The sequence below is a fragment of the Pelophylax lessonae genome (assembly GCF_965119305.1).
Source record: "Pelophylax lessonae genome assembly, chromosome: 1".
NCBI lineage: Eukaryota > Metazoa > Chordata > Amphibia > Anura > Ranidae > Pelophylax > Pelophylax lessonae.
Genome location: NC_138768.1, coordinates 859,239,332 through 859,262,069, shown reverse-complemented (window position 1 = coordinate 859,262,069; position 22,738 = coordinate 859,239,332). Strand labels below are relative to the sequence as shown.

Here is a 22,738-nt window from a genome sequence, read left to right as displayed (position 1 = left end):
CTTCCTTCCTTTTTTAGCTAATACCTAACTTGAGGCCACTGAGCGCCATCTTGGTACACCCAAACTGCCAGACCTCTTCCTTTTGTGTTCAAACCGGAACTAACAAATCATTCATCCATTACTGTGTACTTATTCATTGTTCTTTATAGAATAACTGTCACTACCGTCCATTAGGAGGATTACGTCTATTAGGAATAATACGGTCATTGCCTTTTATAAGGAACAATACGGTATTACCATCTATTAGTAATAATACAGAATGATCTTATATTAGGAATAGGACCTTTTTTCCCCTCTATTAGGAAGATTACGGCATTCCCTGAATGACATTTGAATGCTCCAATCAGGGCCGCGTTCTAGTCTAGTAGAAGGTGTGGGCGTGTCCTTCCTCTCTGTGATCTCCTGTAGAGCAGGGAAAGGAGACATGGGGGACCTCCTGACCCTCAGCCTGCTACTGCTCCTCTCACTCCCCCTGCTGGCCAATGGTTAGTATAACATGGATGTCTGACCCTGTGTGCTGGGGGGTGACAGCTGGCTGACCATGCTGCTTCTCCTATTGTCTCTACTACTGTGTGGTGGGAGCAACTGGAGTGCTGCCTGACCCTGTATGATTGGGGTAACAGCTGGGGACCATGGGGTGCTGCCTGACCCTGTATGATTGGGGTAACAGCTGGGGATCATGGGGTGCTTCCTGACCCTGCATGATTGGGGTAACAGCTGGGGACCATAGGGTGCTGCCTGACCCTGCATGATTGGGTTAACAGCATGGGACCATGGGGTGCTGTCTGACCCTGTATGATTGGGGTAACAGCTGGGGATCATGGGGTGCTTCCTGACCCTGCATGATTGGGGTAACAGCTGGGGACCATAGGGTCCTGCCTGACCCTGCATGATTGGGATAACAGCTGGGGACCATGGGGTGCTGTCTGACCCTGTATGATTGGGGGAACAGCTGGGGACCATGGGGTGCTGTCTGACCCTGTATGATTGGGGGAACAGCTGGGGACCATGGGGTGCTGCCTGACCCTGTATGATTGGGGGAACAGCTGGGGACCATGGGGTGCTGCCTGACCCTGTATGATTGGGGTAATAGTTGGGGATCATGGGGTGCTGCCTGACCCTGTGTGATTGGGGTAACAGCTGGGGATCATGGGGTGCTGCCTGACCCTGCATGATTGGGGTAACAGCTGGGGACCATAGGGTCCTGCCTGACCCTGCATGATTGGGGTAATAGTTGAGGATCATGGGGTGCTGCTTGACCCTGTATGATTGGGGTAATAGTTGGGGATCATGGGGTGCTGTCTGACCCTGTATGATTGGGGTAACAGCTGGGGATCATGGGGTGCTTCCTGACCCTGCATGATTGGGGTAACAGCTGGGGACCATAGGGTGCTGCCTGACCCTGCATGATTGGGTTAACAGCATGGGACCATAGGGTCCTGCCTGACCCTGCATGATTGGGATAACAGCTGGGGACCATGGGGTGCTGTCTGACCCTGTATGATTGGGGGAACAGCTGGGGACCATGGGGTGCTGTCTGACCCTGTATGATTGGGGGAACAGCTGGGGACCATGGGGTGCTGCCTGACCCTGTATGATTGGGGGAACAGCTGGGGACCATGGGGTGCTGCCTGACCCTGTATGATTGGGGTAATAGTTGGGGATCATGGGGTGCTGCCTGACCCTGTGTGATTGGGGTAACAGCTGGGGATCATGGGGTGCTGCCTGACCCTGCATGATTGGGGTAACAGCTGGGGACCATAGGGTCCTGCCTGACCCTGCATGATTGGGGTAATAGTTGAGGATCATGGGGTGCTGCTTGACCCTGTATGATTGGGGTAATAGTTGGGGATCATGGGGTGCTGTCTGACCCTGTATGATTGGGGTAACAGTTGGGGATCATGGGGTGCTGTCTGACCCTGTATGATTGGGGTAACAGCTGGGGACCATAGGGTGCTGCCTGACCCTGCATGATTGGGTTAACAGCATGGGACCATAGGGTCCTGCCTGACCCTGCATGATTGGGGTAACAGCTGGGGACCATAGGGTGCTGCCTGACCCTGCATGATTGGGTTAACAGCATGGGACCATAGGGTCCTGCCTGACCCTGTATGATTGGGGTAACAGCTGGGGATCATGGGGTGCTGTCTGACCCTGTATGATTGTATTTATGACCCCAATCTATGTCCCCTGTACCACTACCTAATTGCTGACAGAAGCCTCGTCTATCCACAGGTGTCCGTTTGCAGGAATATCTGTACTTCCAGGTGCTGAGTCCAGGGGACATCCGGTACATATTCACCGCCACACCGGCCAAGGACTTCGGAGGAGTGTTTGTAAGTTGTGGCTTTTGCACACAGAATTTATGTATCTTTTGGCCTCACAAATCAGGAATTCCACCATCCAAAGTACATTTTGTCAGTGCTTGGGCCCATAGGCTGCATTCTCAGTGATGTCCAGAGACCTTCAAATACCATATTGCCATGGCGCCATACTAAAATGCCACATTTTGCCCATTTTTCTGTGAAATTCCATATTTTGCCAATTTTCGGGAAAATGCCACATTTTGTGCCATATTTTGCCTTACTTGGGCAAAGTTTCGAGAAAAAAATAGAAATATTCTAAGGGGTTCTGCTAAAACCCATAAAACCAGGTAAGATCCGCCGTTGCAGGGCAGGATCCCAAGGTGCTCAGGATTCCCCAAGTGACGTGAGGGATTCCCATCTAAGGATTAAGAGCCATTAGCTCAAGCTCCTCACAGGTCAACGTGGGTCATTGTAGGGTATTGGGTCCCATTCCAGTTACTACCTGGAGCTAACTACTAACAGGACCCAATACCCTACAATGACCCACGTTGACCTGTGATGAGCTTGAGCTAATGGTTCTTAATCCTTAGATGGGAGAGAGGACTTTTTCAAAATTAAAGTACATCCTCAGTGACTGTCGCCTTCATTTTTCTATGGAGAGCATTGTCGCTCACGTAAAATTATACTATAATTAAAACTAAAATTGTTGTAAATACTTGTAAATAGTAATAAAGTAGTTAATGATTCAAGTTGCACGATTTAATATCCCTTTTACTATGGGAAGGGGGGTGGTAAGTTGAAAAATAAATGCCACATTTGGCCAAAATTAGTGCCATATTGCCACACTTTTTAGTGCCACATTTCGTAAAAATAAATGCTACATTTTGAAGGTCTCTGGTAATGTCATCTGTCTCTAGTGAATGGATAGGCTGTGTTCTCAGTGATGTCATCGGTCTCTAGTGATTGGATAGGCTGTGTTCTCAGTGATGTCATCGGTCTCTATTGAATGGATAGGCTGCATTCTCAGTGATGTCACCGGTCTCTATTGAATGGATAGGCTGCATTCTCAGTGATGTCACCGGTCTCTATTGAATGGATAGGCTGCATTCTCAGTGATGTCACCGGTCTCTATTGAATGGATAGGCTGCATTCTCAGTGATGTCACCGGTCTCTAGTGAATGGATAGGCTGCATTCTCAGTGATGTCACTGGTCTCTAGTGATTGGATAGGCTGTATTCTCAGTGATGTCACCGGTCTCTAGTGAATGAATAGGCTGCGTTCTCAGTGATGTCACCGCTCTCTAGTGATTGGATAGGCTGCATTCTCAGTGATGTCACCGCTCTCTAGTGAATGGATAGGCTGCGTTCTCAGTGATGTCACTGCTCTCTAGTGATTGGATAGGCTGCATTCTCAGTGATGTCATCTGTCTCTATTGAATGGATAGGCTGCATTCTCAGTGATGTCACCGGTCTCTATTGAATGGATAGGCTGCATTCTCAGTGATGTCACCGGTCTCTAGTGAATGGATAGGCTGCATTCTCAGTGATGTCACTGGTCTCTAGTGAATGGATAGGCTGCATTCTCAGTGATGTCACCGGTCTCTAGTGAATTGATAGGCTGCATTCTCAGTGATGTCACCGGTCTCTAGTGAATGGATAGGCTGCATTCTCAGTGATGTCGCCGGTCTCTAGTGAATGGATAGGCTGCATTCTCAGTGATGTCACCGGTCTCTAGTGAATGGATAGGCTGCATTCTCAGTGATGTCACCGCTCTCTAGTGAATGGATAGGCTGCATTCTCAGTGATGTCACCGGTCTCTAGTGAAGGGATAGGCTGCATTCTCAGTGATGTCACCGCTCTCTAGTGATTGGATAGGCTGCATTCTCAGTGATGTCACCGCTCTCTAGTGAATGGATAGGCTGCATTCTCAGTGATGTCACCGCTCTCTAGTGAATGGATAGGCTGCGTTCTCAGTGATGTCACCGCTCTCTAGTGATTGGATAGGCTGCATTCTCAGTGATGTCACCGGTCTCTAGTGATTGTATAGGCTGCATTCTCTGTGATGTCACCGGTCTCTAGTGAATGGATAGGCTGCATCCTCAGTGATGTCACCGGTCTCTAGTGAATGGATAGGCTGCATTCTCAGTGATGTCACCGGTCTCTAGTGAATGGATAGGCTGCATTCTCAGTGATGTCACTGGTCTCTAGTGAATGGATAGGCTGCATTCTCAGTGATGTCACCAGTCTCTTTAGTGAATAAGCAATTCCTTTATTGATCATGTTTTGTATATCATCTTGTTACATTGTTGCTTTTTTTGTTGTCTTATTAGATAAGCGGGAATAGGTGGGTATGTGATGACAGTAGGTCACGCATTGACTTCTATCTCTTCCCATAGAGTCAGCGGTATGACCAGATCCACTTGGTCCCAGCGGATCCTCCGGAGGCGTGCGGAGAGCTCCATAACGGGGTGTTCATCCAGGGACAGATTGCTCTGGTGGAGAGAGGGTGAGTCTCCGACACCAACAGTTCAACTTGTCAAATCCATTTCTCCCGGGTCGCGTCTAAGCTCCGATGACCGGCAGACCTTTTTAGAAGGTTAAATGGAAACGTTTGACATATTAAACGGCGCGTTACCCTGACATCCTTTTTTTTTTATTTTTACCCGTTTCCTGTATCCATGGAAACAGAATGATTGCGGCGAATGTAAAATCTCCGATTACAAAATTAGATGGCAGAGACGAGGCGTTTAACCCTTCGCTTCTCCCATGGAGACAACAGTGACCACAATCTGCTAGACAAATGTCAGGCGTGACACAGCGCCTCGGCGTCATCATTCATACGCTGATGGCTGATCGCAGTCATTATGACGTCACAGGAGCCCATTGGGGCGGTTGGCGATGCAATAAACTTCGTAAATAATTTTTTTTTTCGTTGGAGGTCACAGAACTTTTTCTGAGGTCTTGTTTGCGAACTTTTAATAATGAAAAATAATAACCGCAATGATCTTATTTAATTGGCTGACTATTAAAATAAACGCCTCCTATGTCTCGATTTAGCCATGTAAGTTAGTCATAGAGCTGTTGATAAGGTAGTCACCTCCTACTGATGCTCTGGGCATCATTGACCTCCAGGGGCAAAAGCGTTTGTATGCCATCCTGTATTTAAAGAGGAATTTAATCACCCTTAAAGCCGTATTCAACCCAAAACCATAAATATCATATATTGCATCTCCCAATCAGATGTGGTGGCTGCATTTGTTTTTTTTCTTTAGGGTCTTTAGGATTTTTTTTTTTTTCCTTTTTAGGGCACTTTTGGACAGCAGCATTGTTAACTGCTTCCTTACCACCTGCCGCAGATTTACTGCGGCAGGGTGGCTCTACTGCGCAAACCGACGTAAGTCTACGTAGGTCGCGCGCACAAATCTAGGGGGCGAGCGTGCCCCGGCTCCCGCTCGGCAGCAGGGAAGCCGATGCACGGGTGAGGCGGCTCTGATTGCCACCTGACACCCGCGATCGCTCCGAGAGAAGAACGGTCGGCTGTTGTAAACATAGCTGACCGTTCTTCTCCCTGAAATGATCACAGAGCTCCTGTGATCCTTCTATATAGGGTCACAGGTCTCTATGGTCATTTCACAAGCCACGCCCCCCCCCCACAGTTAGAATCACTCCCCTAGGCTCACATTTAACCCATTGATCACCCACAGGGTTAACCCCTTCCCTGCCAGTGTCATTATTACAGTAACAGTGCATATTTTTTAGCACTGATTACTGTAGGAATGTCACTGGTCCCCCCCCAAAAGTGTCAGAAATGTCAGTTAGGGGTCCGATCTGTCCGCCGCAATGTCGAAGTCCCACTAAAAATCGCAGATCGCCGCCATTACTAGTAAAAAAAAAAAAAAAAACAATAAAAATGACATAAATCTTTTCCGTAGTTAGTAGACTTTGTGCAAACTAATCAAAATATGCTTATTGGAATTTTTTTTTTTTTTTTTTACCAAAAATATATAGCAGAAAACAAATTGGCCTAAAATGTTTTAAACATTTTAGATTTTTAAATTTTTTTTTTTTTTTTTTTTTTGGGAAGGTCATATAGCAGAATGTGAAAAATATTATTATTATTTTTTTTTTTTTTTTCAAAATTGTCGCTCTTTTTTTGTTTATAGCACAAAAAAATAAAAATCGCACAGGTGATACCGCCAAAAGAAAGCTCTATTTGTGGTAAAAAAAAGGACGTATATTTTATTTAGGTACAGCGTCGCACGACCGCGCAATTGTCCGTTAAAGTAACGCAGTGCCGAATCGCAAAATAGGGCCTGGTCAGGAAGGGGGGCAAATCCTTCCGGTCTTAAAGTGGTTAAAGCGGAACTTCGCTCTCCTAATCAACATTTATTATTTTTAATCCTTATGCTGCTAGAATTCGTAAATAGATAGGAAAGTTCAGTGCCTTGAAAAAGTATTCACACCCCTAGAAATTTTCCACATTTTGTCATGTTACAGCCAAAAACGTAAATGGATTTTATGTGATAGACCAGTGATGGAGAACCTTGGCACCCCAGATATTTTGGAACTACATTTTTAATGATGCTCATGCACTCTGCAGTGTAGTTGAGCATCATAGGAAATATAGTTCCAAAACTTCTGGGGTGCCAAGGTTCGCCATCACTGTGATAGACCAACACAAAGTGGCACATGATTGTGAAGTGGAGGGAAAATGATAAATAGTTTTCAAACTTTTTTACAAATGTGAAAAGTGTGGGGGGCATTTGTATTCACACCCCCCCTTTACTCTGATACCCCTAACTAATATCTAGTGGAACCAATTGCCTTCAAAAGTCGCCTAACTAGTAAAAAGAGTCCACCTGTGTGTAATGTAATCTCAAATACAGCTGTTCCGTGAAGCCCTCAGAGGTTTGTTAGAGAACCTTAGGAAACGAACAGCATGATGAAGGACAAGGAACACACCGGACAGGTCAGGGATTAAAGTTGTGAAGTGTAAAGCAGGGTTAGGTTATAAAAAAATATCCCAAGCTTTGAACATCTCACTGAGCGCTGTTCAGTCCATCATCGGAAAATGGAAAGAGTATGGCACAACTGCAAACCTACCAAGACATGGCCGTCCACCTAAACTGACCGGCCGGGCAAGGAGAGCATTCATCAGAGAAGCAGCCAAGAGGCCCATGGGAACTCTGGAGAAGCTGCAGAGATCCACAGCTCAGGTGGGAGAATCTGTCCACAGGACAACTATTAGTCGTGTGCTCCACAAATCTGCCCTTTATGGAAGAGTGACAAGAAGAAAGCCATTGGTAAAAGAAAGCCATAAGAAGTCCCGTTTGCAGTTTGGGAGAAGCCATGTGGGGGGACACAGCAAACATGTGGAAGAAGGGGCTCTGCTCAGATGAGACCAAAATTTAACTTTTTGGCCTAAAAGCAAAACACTGTGTGTGGCGGAAAACACTAGAGATCGTTGCAATACTTTGTCACACCGTATTTGCGCAGTGGTCCTACAAATGCAGTTTTTTTGGAAAAAATACACTTTTTTTTTTTTTTTTTGTTTTTTAACCACTTTACCACCGGAGGATTTTGCTGTCTTACGTCCAGGCCACTTTTTGCGATTCGTCACTGTGCGACTTTAACTGACAATTGCGCGGTCGTGCGACGCAATACCCAAATAAAATTTACGTCCTTTTTTTCCCACAAACACAGCTTTTTTTTGGTGGTATTTGATCACCTGTGTGATTTTTACTTTTTGCGCTATAAACAAAAAAGAGCGTAAATTTTGAAAAAATAACAATATTTTTCACATTTTTTTTATATGAAATTCCCCCCAAAAAATGTAAAAAAAAAAATTTTTTTAAATTCTTGGCCAATTTGTTTTCTGCTACCTATGTTTGGTAAAAAAAATCACAATAAGCGTATTTTGATTGGTTTGCGCAAAAGTTATTGCGTTTACTAACTAAGGGAAAGAGTTCTGTCATCTTTGGTGTTTTTTTTTTTTAACGAGTAATGGCGGCGATCTGCGTTTTTTTTTTTTTTTTTTTTTTTGCGGGACTGCAACATTGCGGCAGACAGATCGGACCCTTGACTGACATTTTTGACACTTTTGGGGGTACCAGTGACATTTCTACAGTAAACAGTGCTAAAAATATGCATTGTTACTGTAAAAATGACACTGGCAGGGAAGGGGTTAATTTTATTGGAGAGGGAGGGGTTAATGTATGCCTGGTGCTTACTAACATGTGTGGGGGGAGGGGACTGAGTGACACAGGGACAGATCGCATGTTCAGCTATGCTGAACCCTGCAATCTGTCACTCCCTGTCACTTAGGAGATTCGCCCGCTCTGTTTACACAAGCGGGCGGATCTCCACACTCGATTCCCCGATGATCGGGGAAGAGCAGCGGCGATCGCCGCCGCTCCTCCCCTGGCCCGACTCCCGCTGTGACTGAAATTAGCGGGAGTGAGCCTCCGGCGGCGCGCGCGCGCCGCAGAGAAAGGGGAGTGTCTGGCGACGTAGGTCTACGTCGCCAGACGATAACGAACCACTTTGCCGCAGTAGTGCTCGAGTGAGCAGACAGCAAGTGGTTAAATTCAAAAATAAAGTTAGCTCAGTTTTTTTCTATAATATGAAAGATAATGTTACGCTGAGTAAATATTATATATATATATATATATATATATATATATATATATATATATATATATATATATATATATATATATATAATATTTTTTTTTTAATCACTTTTATTCCTATTACAAGGAATGTAACCATCCCTTTTAATAGAAATAAGCATGACAGGACCTCTTTATTGTGAGATCTGGGGTCAAAAAGACCTCACACCTCACATCTACCCTTCAAAGCAAAAATAAAAAAATGGGCCCTTTAAGGCCGTTGGGCAGAAGCGACGTATGACATCGCTCTGGTCCTTCAAGGGCATAGTGGAGTCGGGGGCCATCTTGCCCTCACTCGACTTCCTGCCTGCGACCTGGAAGGACCTGAAAATTTTCCCCGCTACAGACGGCTCCGGGAAGCGTTGGGAGGGGTGTGGCACCTCTACCACCACCCATAAAAGTGATTGAATCCACCGCTGGGACCACTTTTATGTCGGAGGATCGCCGGCTTGGTATATAAATACTGGGGTTATGGAAGCTTCTTTGCTGCCATAACCCCGATATTTAATGTCAAAGTAGTGACGTAAATACACGGTGAACAGTCCGGAAGTGGCTAAACATCCAGCCAGATCTACAATGGAATGGTTTACATCAAAGCATATTCATGTGTTAGAATGGCCCAGTCACAGTCCAGACCTAAACCCAACTGAGAATCTGTGGCAAGACTTGAAAATTGCTGTTCACAGACGCTCTTCATCCAATCTGACAGAGCTTGAGATATTTTGCAAAGAAGAATGGGCAAAAATGTCGCTCTCTAGATGTGCAAAGCTGGTAGAGACATCCCCAAAAATACTTGCAGCTTTAATTGCAGGGAAAGGCGGTTCTACAAAGTATTGACTTAGGGGGGTGAATATAAATGCAGCCACACTTTTCACAGATTTTTTTAAAATGTTGAAAACCATTTATCATTTTCCTTCCACTTCACAATTATGTGCCACTTTGTGTCGGTCTATCACATAAAATCCCAGTAAAATACATATACATTGTTGGCTGTAACATGAAAAAATGTGGAAAATTTCAAGGGGTATGAATACTTTCAGGCACTGTATATCACATTTACAGTGCATTCAAAAGTATTCACAGCGCTTCACTTTTTTCCACATTTTGTTATGTTGCAGCCTCATTCCAAAATGGATCAAATTCATTATTTTCCTAAAAACTCTACAAACAATCCCCCATAACAACATAAAAGAAGTTTGTTTGAAATCTTTGCAAATTTATTAAAAATAAAAAAAAAATGACACCCCATGTACATAAGTATCACAGCCTTTGCCATGCCACTCAAAATTGAGCTCAGGTGCATCCTGTTTCCACTGATCATCCTTGAGAGGTTTCTACAACTTGATTGGAGTCCACCTGTGGTAAATTCAGTAGATTGGACATGATTTGGAAAGGCACACACCTGTCTTTATAAGGTCCCACAGTTAGCAGTGCATGTCAGAGCACAAACCAAGCCATGAAGTCCAAGGAATTGTCTTTAGACCTCCGAGACAGGATTGTATGGAGGCACAGATCTGGGGAAGGGTACAGAAACATTTCAGTGGCATTGAAGGTCCCAGTGAGCACAGTGGCTTCCATCATCCATAAATGGAAGAAGTTTGGATCCACCAGGACTCTTCCTAGAGGGGGCTGCCCGGCCCAACTGAGTGAACGGGGGAGAAGGGCCTAAGTCAGGGAGGTGACCAAGAACCCGATGGTCACTCTGACAGAGCTCCAGCATTTCTCTGTGGAGAGAGGGGAACCTTCCAGAAGAGCAATCATCTCTGCAGCACTCCACCAATCAGTCCTGTATTGTAGAGTGGCCACACAGAAGTCACTCCTCAGTAAAAGGCACATGACAGCCTCCTAGAGTTTGCCAAAAGGCACCTGAAGGACTCTCAGACCATGAGAAACAAAATTCTCTGGTCTGATGAAACAAAGATTGAACTTTTTGGCCTGAATGGTAAACGTCATGTCTGGAGGAATTCAGGCACCACTCATCACCTGGCCAATACCATCCCTACAGTGAAGCATGGTGGTGGCAGCATCATGCTGTGGGGATGTTTTTAATGGCAGGAACTGGGAGACTAGTCAGGGTCAAGGGAAGTATGAATGCAGTAATGTACAGAGACATCCTTGATGAAAACCTGCTCTGGACCTCCGACTGGGACAACGGTTAATCTTCCAACAGGATTACGACCCTAAGCACACAGCCAAGATAACAAAGGAGTGGCTATGGGACAACTCTGTGAATGTCCTAGAGTGGCTCAGCCAGAGCCCAGACTTGACCAATTGAATATCTCTGTAGAGATCTGAAAATAGCTGTGCACTGATGCTCCCCATCCAACCTGATGGAGCTTTAGAGGTCCTGCAAATAGGAATGGAAGAAACTGCCCAAAATAGGTGTGCCAAACCTGTAGCATCATACTCAAAAAGACCTGAGGCTGTTTTGGTGCCAAAGGTGCTTCAACAAAGTATTGGGCAAAGGCTGTGATACCTATGTACATGGGATTTTTTTTTTTTTTGTTTCCACCTCCATGTTTGATGGTGGGGATGGTGTTCTTGGGGTCATAGGCAGCTTTCCTCCTCCTCCTCCAAACACGGCAAGTTGAGTTGATGTCAAAGAGCTTGATTTTGGTCTCCTCTGACCACAACACTTTCACCCAGTTCTCTGAATCATTCAGATGTTCATTAGCAAACTTCCGACGGGCCTGTACATGTGCTTTCTTGAGCAGGGGGACCTTACGGTCCCTGCAGGGTTTCAGTCCTTCACGGCGTAGTGTGTTACCAATTGTTTTCTTGGTGACAATGGTCCCAGCTGCCTTGAGATCATTGACGAGATTCTCCCGTGTAGTTCTGGCCTGATTCCTCACTGTTCTCATGATCATTGAAAATCCACAAGGTGAGATCTTGCACGGAGCCCCAAACCGGAGGGAGATGGACAGTTATTTTGTGTTTCTTCCATTTGCGAAAAATTGCACCCAACTGTTGTCACCCTCTCACCAAGCTGCTTGGCGATGGCCTTTTAGCCAATTCCAGCCTTGTGTGGGTCTACTACTTGTCCCTGACATCCTTGGACAGCTCTTTGGTCTTGACCATGGTGGAGAGATTGGAATCTGATTGATTGCTTCTGTGGACAGGTGTCTTTTATACAGGTAACAAGCTGAGATTAGGAGCACTCCCTTTAAGAGTGCTCCTAATCTCAGCTCATTACTTGTATAGAAGACACTTGGGAGCCAGAAATCTTGCTGATTGGTAGGGGATCAAATATGAATTTCACTCATTAAAATGCAAATCGGTTTATAACTTTTAATGTGTTTTTCTTGATATTTTTGTTGTTGTCTCGTCTCTCACTGTTAAACCTACTGTGATGGGAGTCATTTTGGGCGGGGGGCTTGTGGAACCCAGATTACCTTAGAGAGGTCGGGAAACTCCTTGTCCAGCTTCCCCGGCCCCTCCTAAGTCACCCTGTGTCTATTAGGGGTGCAGGGTGACCAAGAACCCCAGTTGAGTCTACACTAATCAGACTCACTGTACGACTACCCCGGACCCAGCATTTTGTTTTACCTTGGTTATCTTGGGTTCTATATGTGTGGTTTGGGTTGAAAGCATATTGTAGGGGTGTTATAGATCAGGACTAGTTTGGGGTGGGGTGGGGTTTGGTATTGTTAAGTACCTGTATCCCATTGTTCTATTTTTTTTTTCTGTCTGCATTGAGATCAACCTATTATGCAATGTATATGAATGTGGATTAACTACTAAACGGGAGGGGAAGATTGTCCCAGAGTGTATATCTCTTTGTGCCTGTGTTTCAATAAACAGTCTTATGCTTCATACCACCCTACACTGATGTCTCGACAAGTGACTGGGTGGGCTAGGGGATCTTGGATTGTGCTGGTATCAGGCAAGGGAAGCTTATATGGCGGACATACTCTTCTTGAGTACGAGGTCCATTATACCTACCATTGAAATTATAGACTGATCATTTCCTTGTCATTCCATTTTATTACACATAACTTCATTACTGAACTTATTTATTTTGATTTCTTTGTATGGATTGCATGGGTTGTTGCCAACCTTTAGAAATACATTTACCCAGAAAAAATGGTGACGTGTTCAATACTTATTTTGCCCGTTGTATTTCTCAAAGCCGATGAAAGGTATCCCCGGGTGTTCATTAAGCAATGTATCCGTTTTGGGTGGGATGACACTTTTAGCGTGTGAATGGCTCCTGACTTTTTTTCTTTGTTGTCCTTAACAGTGGCTGCTCTTTCCTGTCCAAGACGCGGGTGATCCAGGAAAATGGCGGCATAGCGGTGATCATCGCTGACAACGCATCAGACAATGACAGCATCTACGTGGAGATGGTCCAGGATAACTCGGGGAGGACAGCAGATATCCCGGCATTGTTCTTACTCGGCAGAGACGGGTGTGTATGATACTCCAATGTGCCAAATCACTGTTTACAGGCTCCCCCGTCACGTGATTACTGACAGCCAACCGCAGTGATTACATGATTGGGAAGCCCTTAAAGGGGCGGTAAGGGGTTAAGGGCTATTACCATTTTCTCTATGGCTTTACGGTATGTGTTTCTCTTTATCAGATACATGATTCAACGCTCCTTAGAGCAACACGGACTCCCCTGGGCCATAATTTCCATCCCGGTCAATGTTAGCAGTATCCAGACCTTCGAGCTCAAACAGCCCCCATGGACCTTTTGGTAGAGCGCCCTCCCCTCCTACAGACAATCGGTGATGTGCTGCTGTTCTACATCTGACCAGTAGAGGGCAGACAATGTCATTTTTATAAATACAGCATATTGTGTAACCTAAAAAGTGGAACGTCCAGCCCAACCCTTAACTACACTGTTGGTACTTACCTTGACTGCACTACAGCTTCCTCGGTTACCTACCTGCCCACTGGACCATGAAAGAGCTGAAAGCCTCCCCTTCTGTTCCCTCTAAGCTGCCTAAACCTCCTTTCCTTCCAGTGCCTGAAAGCATCGTAAATTACAACGAAATGAGTCCAATTTGATTTAGGGCTTTCTTTACACCAGGTGCACTGACCAGCATTAATCATTACAAGGACTATGAGAAAAATAATTGTTTTTTATGTGTCCGGTTCACACCATACACTGGCGCTGGATAAAATAAATCAGCAAAAAATGCGCAGCGTGCTGTTGCGCATAAAGTTAAACTAAGACTTTTTTTTTTTTTTTGTTAACTTTAACCTCTTGCCAACTGAGGCATGCGCTGCAGCGCGTGCGGTTGTCTGCTGGTGTGATCGGGCCATTACAGCTCTTCTACTCCCAGACTGATCTCTGCTGTGCAGGGATAATATAGAATAGGAGATTTCAGGCACTAAAACCTATCAGTATTGAGTGAATGAATCCCTCGCACTGGATGCTGTTTTTGTATTGTATACTGGTCTGAAGTTCCCCCTTTTTTTTGTAAGTTTCTTCAGGCAAAACTGAAAATTCGTCTATTGTAAGATATTCACGGTCCTGATTAAGCTCCTTCTTTTCTACGTCTAAGTTCACACCTATGCATTTTTAGTGCGTTTTGCAGAAACTCACTACAGTCCATTTACCATTTAAAGCGGAGTTCCACCCTTAAATTTTTTTTTCACTGTCCGCTTGCTCTTAATAACCTGTAAAACAAATGGATAATTTATTATTTTTTTTTTTTTATTCACTTACCTTCTTTTTAAAGAAAATATACTTACCTTACTTCCTCTTCCTCCCTCTGCGGACGCGTCCGCCGCCATCACTTCCTTCTTGCGTTGACTCCTGGGAGCTGAATGTCATCGCTCCCAGGAGTCAATGCACCTGCACCGGCCCCGCTCGTCACTTCCGGCGCAGACGCGTTACTCCCTGCTAAACAGCTTCTGGGCATGCCCAGAAACTGTGCAGGGATGACGCGCCGGAACTGACGAACGGGGCCGGTGCAGGGCCTTCTGAGACTGAAGAGGACGCTCCGGCTTCAGCTGCCCACACCTGAGATGGCAACGCTGGACAAGAAATTTTTTAAGGTAAGTATTTCTTCTAAAAGGTAAGTGGGACCTGGGACAGTTCAGAGGGGACCTGGGACAGTTATGAGGCTATCCATTGTGGAATGCACTAACCCTGACTGTCCCGGGGGTATTTTTATCAAATTTTTTTTTTCAGGCCGGAACTCCGCTTTAACATGGTTTTCTATGGTAGACCGTCACATCTCTGCGTTTTTTAGCCAGTGCATTTTTGGAAAAGGGTCGGGACCTTTTTTTTTTTTTTTCCCATGCAGCAGATTGCCTTATGCATTTAATAGACTTCAGTGGACCTGCACCAAAAACACCAATGTTGCGTTTTTGATGAGTTTGTACAGGCGCTTTGCATTTTTTTTTATAACTTATTGTATAGCTGGTTGGTAAGGAGCAGGCCAGGAAGCTGGCCACTGCGTCCTTAAAGAGGGGTTCTGCTCCCTGCCCCCCCCCCCCACCAACAAAAGAATTAAGTCAGCAGCTACACATACTGTAGCTTCTGACTTTTAAAGGGGATGTACAGCCATAGCTGGTTTGGCTGTACATCTCCTATGGATCATAGGAGTGCAGTTCGTTCTGCGCTCTTGTGACCCTTTTTCAGCAGAAAGCTGTCTAAAGTCCGCTCTTTGCTGATGTCACAAAAGTCAGCCCAGGCACCGTGTCATCGCAACCACGGAGTTGGGATCTGCTAAGTGCCTGGACCGACACCTGGCTCAGCCTCTCAGTGAGCCGCTGGGAGCCTGAGCCGGCCGCTCCCCGTCCCTCCACTGCTCAGCGCTCCAATGAGCGAGGAGGGGGCAGAGCAGAGAGCTGTCAGAACCGAGCGATCAGCGGTGTGCGATCGCTCGGTTCTCAGTGTAGAGGCGTCGGGTGACCGATGCAGCATCGGACTAATGCTGCACCCACCTAGGTAAGTAGAATTCTCAAAAAAAAAAAAAAAACTAAAACCATACTTCTCTTTTAATATTGGGGCACTTACCTGTCCTCAGATCCTGCGATGTCGGCACCCCAGCCAATCTTCCAATCCGCTCCTGGCTGCCAGTTGTAAGGGAAACCAGCAGTGAAGAGTTTTCTTCACAGTCAGTTTCCTACTGTGCTGCGCTTTGTGAATAAGCCTGTCGGCGAAGAAAGGAGGAGGGGGGGCCAAACTTCCAAAGGACCTCGCTGCGGCAAGGTCTCCTGGAAGTGGGGACTGGTATCTGTAAAAACCAGGCACCTGCTCCCCCCTGAAAGGTGCCAAATGTGGCACCAGAGAGGGGAGGAAGCAAACAAGTGGAGCTTCCCCTTTTGGGTGGAGCTTCGCTTTAATAACCGATAAATCATCAGCTATCAGTGGGGTTCCCCATTGACAGCTAAATGTAAAAACAAGAATTGCCAGCAATAAAAAAAAAAAAAAAATCGGCAAATAGCGTGGGGTACCATACAAGACCCTTATCCAAGCATGCAGCCTGGCAGGTCAGAAAAGGAAGGGGCCGCGAAAGCGCCCCCTTCTGAAACATACCAGGCTACATGCCCTTAACATGGGTGGAACTCTTTACCCTGGCTGATGGTTGTGGGGGTCAGTGGAAGGGGGGGTCTAAGTCATAATCTAGAAGCCCCCTTTAACAAGTCCCCAGATCCTGGCCCTTCTCCATGTTAATGAGTATGGGGGACATAGTACCCCTACCCATACACCAAAAAAGTGTAAAATTTAAGTAGACACAACACAAGGGGCGGGCAGTCACTCGGCAACGTCACCTGGTGGCACCTCCCCCCCATGACTTTCCGCCCCTTAGCTATTTAGGAACTGTCACACAGTGGATCAGGCAGATGGCAGGAGCCTTTAGCGCCGGCAGGGGACGTGATTGACGTTGGATCCACTTCGCAGGACTTCTCAAAAACACTGGTGTATGGGTAGGGGTATTATACCCCATACTCATTCACATGGGGGGATCTGAGGACCCCCTTGTCCAGATTCCGAATTAGCCCCCCCCCCCCCCACAGACCCTCCTTACAACCACCAGCCAGGGTTGTGGGGAAGAGGCCCTTGTTTTGTAAACATGGGGGCAAGGTGTTTTGGGGAAGGAGGCCCCGCCCTCTGCCCTACTGCACCCCCCCATGTTGAGGGCATGTGGCCTAGCATGGTTCGGGAGGGGGGGGGGCACTTGTCCCTTTCCTGACCTGCCAAGCTGCATGCTCGGATAAGGGTCTGGTATGGATTTGGGGGGTGGGGTGGATTCAGCATGGGGTTCCCCTCAAAATCCACACCAGACCTGAACGGCACCGTTTATTTTTTGCCAAATTGTTGTTTTTTTGTTTTTTTTTTTTCTTTTTAATGCCGGCAATTCTTGTACAATCAGCTGTCAGTGGGGAACTCTGCTGCTAGCTGATGACTCATTGGTTGTTAAGGACCCAGCGACTGGCTTCCCACCCCACGCCTTAACAACCAGCTATATACCATTTTTTAAAGAGATAAAAAACGCAAAAGGCATGTTCAGAAAAAGCAAAACCCGCCTGAAAACCGCATTTCACTGCACAGATGTGAACCTAGGGTTAGTCTCCATTATATTGAAGGAATGACGCACTGATCTCATGTTGTCTTCCTCTCGGTATGGCGTCATGCTGAGATCTTCTCTGCCCGGTACTATAAACTTTGTTCTAAATAAGAGACCAGAGAAGGGCAGGAGAGAAGCAAGCAACAAAGTCTCAGCATGCCATGTACACAGCATGGACCGGTTAGACATTGTATGTAATGCTGCATTTTGTGGCATTTGCAGGCGCTATGCATTGTTTTTCTTTATTTAATACGCTGTATATGTTCATCATTGCTGAATGCACTGGATTTGCATTATTGCTGTTTTAAGGTTTGGTCCACCCAGAACTGATATTTCAGTGTGTTGTGGATGCTGGAAAACCAACCCCTTTCCTCCCTGATCCCCAGCATACAAAGGTCTTCTTTTATGCTCTTGATGAGATCCCGGAGTTCTGAGTCTGTACACCTGCTGTGCTCATTATGAGGGGTTCCCACCATCCCTGTGCTGAGTTCCCGGGTCTGTACACCTGCTGTGCCCATTATGAGGGCTTCCTGGGTCTGTACACCTGCTGTGCCCATTATGAGGGGTTCCAACCATCCCTGTGCTGAGTTCTCAGGTCTGTACACCTGCTGTGCCCATTATGAGGGGTTCCAACCATCCCTGTGCTGAGTTCCCAGGTCTGTACACCTGCTGCGCCCATTATGAGGGGTTCCTGGGTCTGTACACTTGCTGTGTCCATTATGAGGGGTTCCCACCATCCCTGTGCTGATTTCCCGGGTCTGTACACCTTCTGCGCCCAATGTTGTGAATTACGGTTGTGGAAACAAAATGTGAACCATGGTGTGCTTCCCACGGCCTACGACCTCGTCCTCACCCAAGCCATGGGACGATGGGACACAGATGCCAAAAACAAAAGTTGACCGGGGTCATAACCCTCTCTTTTATCCAAATAAAAAAAGGAAAAAAAAAAGTTTTGCCTTTAGTAACACTTTTTAAGATACGTAATACACATTTTTTCTGGGGAACAAATTTTGTCTTTAGAAATTTTTTTTCTACGTAATCTATAAACAAAAAATGTAAAAAAAAAAATATTTTTTTTCTATTTTGACCAGTGTTGTTTTACTGTAAATAAAGGATACATTTAAGTCTATAATTTGTCCTGTCACTAATGTGTATGTTTCTGCTACAAGCATGGAAAAATTATTTGCAAATGAAGGGAAAACCATTTATTTATTTTAACTAATTTTTTTGCATTTTTGGGACACAAAAATTAATGAAAAATAACAAAAGAAATTATGATAAAAAAAATGAAAACAAAGCGGCAAAGATATAATGGGAGATCAAGGAGGTAATTGGGGCAGATTAGGGTTAACTAAGAAATATTAATTTGGTTAAATAGAAAAAAAAATTATATTTTATATATATATATATATATATATATATATATATATATATATATATATATATATATATATATATATATATATATATATATATTTAATGAGTCCTATTCCAATTGGTCTATGCATTTTGCATCTTTTTTTCCTGATTGAGGTATTTCTAAAAAAAGGAAAAAAAAAAAATATGGCCACTTGGTGGTGGTAGTGATATAGGAACTTCAAATATTAGGGGGGACAAATAAAAAAAAAAAAAAGAAAAAAAACTGATGAGAATTCTAAGGTTACAGTATTTGTTACATCCACGAAATTAACTTTTTATGCATAGACACCCAAGTTTCATTTTTTTTTTTTTTTTTTTTTTTTTTAATAAATGGGGGTCTATATAGAAAACGTTAGTTGTGCACCACCTAGTGGCCATAATGCATTTTTCCCTGATTGAGGTATTTATACAAAAAATGAATTTTGGCCACTGAGTGGTGCTAGGGATATAGATATTGCGTATATTAGAGAAAATGTGCCGGTGTTTGTCGCATCCACACAACAAATGTTTTATACATAGTCCCCCAAATTTTTTTTTTTTTTTGGAATAGTTGGGGATTTATGTAAAAAAAAAAAAAACAAAAAAAAACATTCGTTGCTTTTTTACACTCTTATTCTCACTGACGGCTCCTGCAGGATTTGAGGGGCATTTATTCAGTTAGCTTCTCTTCGTTTTGGAGGTATTGCAGGTGTGAGATATCCCAGGATGCACTGGAACCCAACAAACAAACTGTAAAAACCTCATCAGCAGTCACTTTGGGTTCATGTGTATATATTCTGGAAGTGTCCGGTGCAGGCATCCTATCTGGTGTGCAGCATGGAGCAGCGGGAAGGGGAGTGGGGTCCGGACTGAGGTGGAGCAGATAGCACACATGGTGTGCAACATGAGAACGCTATAGTGGAAGGTGAGCGGGGACTGGAGAGAGAGCACTGACAGGCAAAGGATCAGCAGAGCTGGGGGCCGGAGTGTTAGCAACTAGCAGATGTCACGCGTGGTGTGCAGCATGGAAGCAAAATAGCGGGAGGTGAGCGGGGACTGGAGGGAGAGGACTGAGAGTCAGAGGATCAGCACAGCTGGGGGCCAGAGCAGGAGAAACTAGCAGATGTCACATGTGGTGTTCAGCATGGGAACAAAATAGCGGGAGGTGAATGGGGACCAGAAAGAAAGGAGGACCAGCAAACCAGAGGATTAGCAGAGCTCAGTTTACTGCTGAGTGGGGGACCCGCCGAGCTGGGTTTTACTGCTGAGTGGGGGACCCGCCGAGCTGGGTTTTACTGCTGAGTGGGGGACCCGCCGAGCTGGGTTTTACTGCTGAGTGGGGGACACGGAGAGCTAGGTTTTACTGCTGAGTGGGGGACCCGGAGAGCTAGGTTTTACCGACCGAGTGGGGGAACCCGCAGAGCTGGGCTTTACTGCCGAGCGGGGGGACCCGCAGAGCTGGGCTTTACTGCCGAGCGGGGGGACCCGCAGAGTTGGGTTTTACCACTGAGTGGGGGGGACCCGTAGAGCTGGGTTTTACCACTGAGTGGGGGGGACCCGTAGAGCTGGGTTTTACCACTGAGTGGGGGGGACCCATAGAGCTGGGTTTTACCACTGAGTGGGGGGGAACCCGAAGAGCTGGGTTTTACAGCCGAGTGGGGGGACCCGCTGAGCTGGGTTTTACCGCCGAGTGGGGGGACCCACAGAGCTGGGTTTTACCGCCGAGTGGGGGGGGACCCGCAGAGCTGGGTTTTACCGCCGAGTGGGGGGGATCCGCAGAGCTGGGTTTTACCGCCGAGTGGGGGGGACCCGCAGAGCTGGGTTTTACCGCCGAGTGGGGGGACCCGCAGAGCTGGGTTTTACTGCTGAGTGGGAGGGGATCCACAAAGCTGTGTTTTACTGCTGAGTGGGGGGACCCGCTGAGCTGTGTTTTACTGCCGAGTGGGGGGACCCGCAGAGCTGGGTTTTACCGCCGAGTGGGGGGACCTGCAGAGCTGGGTTTTACCGCCGAGTGGGGGGACCCGCAGAGCTGGGTTTTACCACCAAGTGAGGGGAACTGCAGAGCTGGGTTTTACCGCAGAGTGAGGGGAATCGCAGAGCTGGGCTTTACCGCCGAGTGGGGCGATCAGTAGAGCTGGGTTTTACTGCCGAGTGAGGGGACCCGCAGAGCTGGGTTTCACCGCTGAGTGGGGGGACCCGCAGAGCTGGGTTTTACTGCTTAGTGGGGGGATCCACAGAGCTGGGGGTGACTGCTGAGTGGGGGGCCGGCAGAGCTGGGTTTTACCGCCGAGTGGGGGGACCCGCAGTGCTGGGTTTTACCACTGAGTGGGGGGGACCCGTAGAGATGGGTTTTACCACTGAGTGGGGGGGAACCCGAAGAGCTGGGTTTTACAGCCGAGTGGGGAGACCCGCTGAGCTGGGTTTTACCGCTGAGTGGGGGGACCCGCAGAGCTGGGTTTTACCGCCGAGTGGGGGGGGGACCCGCAGAGCTGGGTTTTACTGCCGAGTGGGGGGGGGACCCGCAGAGCTGGGTTTTACCGCCGAGTGGGGGGGACCCGCAGAGCTGGGTTTTACCGCCGAGTGGGGGGGACCCGCAGAGCTGGGTTTTACCGCCGAGTGGGGGGACCCGCAGAGCTGGGTTTTACTGCTGAGTGGGAGGGGATCCACAAAGCTGTGTTTTACTGCTGAGTGGGGGGACCCGCGGAGCTGTGTTTTACTGCCGAGTGGGGGGACCCGCAGAGCTGGGTTTTACCGCCGAGTGGGGGGACCCGCAGAGCTGGGTTTTACCGCCGAGTGGGGGGACCCGCAGAGCTGGGTTTTACCGCCGAGTGGGGGGACCCGCAGAGCTGGGTTTTACCACCGAGTGGGGGGACCCGCAGAGCTGGGTTTTACCACCAAGTGAGGGGAACTGCAGAGCTGGGTTTTACCGCCGAGTGAGGGGAATCGCAGAGCTGGGCTTTACCGCCGAGTGGGGCGATCAGTAGAGCTGGGTTTTACTGCCGAGTGAGGGGACCCGCAGAGCTGGGTTTCACCGATGAGTGGGGGGACCCGCAGAGCTGGGTTTTACTGCTTAGTGGGGGGATCCACAGAGCTGGGGGTGACTGCCGAGTGGGGGGCCGGCAGAGCTGGGTTTTACCACCAAGTGAGGGGAACTGCAGAGCTGGGTTTTACCGCCGAGTGAGGGGAATCGCAGAGCTGGGCTTTACCGCTGAGTGGGGCGATCAGTAGAGCTGGGTTTTACTGCCGAGTGAGGGGACCCGCAGAGCTGGGTTTCACCGCTGAGTGGGGGGACCCGCAGAGCTGGGTTTTACTGCTTAGTGGGGGGATCCACAGAGCTGGGGGTGACTGCCGAGTGGGGGGCCGGCAGAGCTGGGTTTTACCGCCGAGTGGGGGGACCCGCAGAGCTGGGTTTTACAGCAGAGTGAGGGAATCGCAGAGCTGGGTTTTACTGCGGAGCGACGGATCGAGGGAACTGGGGGTTACCACACTGAGTGGGGTATCTGCTGAACGAGAGTACTAATGAGATGGGGATCAGCTGAACCAGGGTACTAATGAGATGGGGATCGGCTGAACCAGGGTACTAATGAGATGGGGATCTGCTGAACTAGTGTACTAATGCGATGGGGGATCTGCTGAACCAGGGTACTAATGAGATGGGGATCTGCTGAAACGGTACTAATGAGATGGGGATCTGCTGAAACGGTACTAATGAGATGGGGATCTGCTGAACCAGGGTACTAATGAGATGGGGATCTGTTGAACTACTGAGCTGGGGATACTACTGAGCCCCTTTAAAAACAAATAGAAAATCAACACACACAGGACATTTACCA

At 47.1% G+C, this 22,738-nt stretch overlaps 1 protein-coding gene across 1 annotated transcript; it reads left to right on the top strand.

Moving 5' to 3' along the window:
* The first annotated feature begins 382 nt into the window (after positions 1-382).
* Positions 383-13,895, top strand: PRADC1 (protease associated domain containing 1). The gene is made up of 5 exons (XM_082253889.1): positions 383-485; positions 2,236-2,336; positions 4,702-4,811; positions 13,217-13,384; positions 13,559-13,895. Exons 1-5 carry the CDS (start codon positions 425-427, stop codon positions 13,677-13,679), a joined length of 561 nt encoding a protein of 186 aa, XP_082110015.1. The 5' UTR covers positions 383-424; the 3' UTR covers positions 13,680-13,895.
* The last annotated feature ends 8,843 nt before the right edge of the window (positions 13,896-22,738 follow it).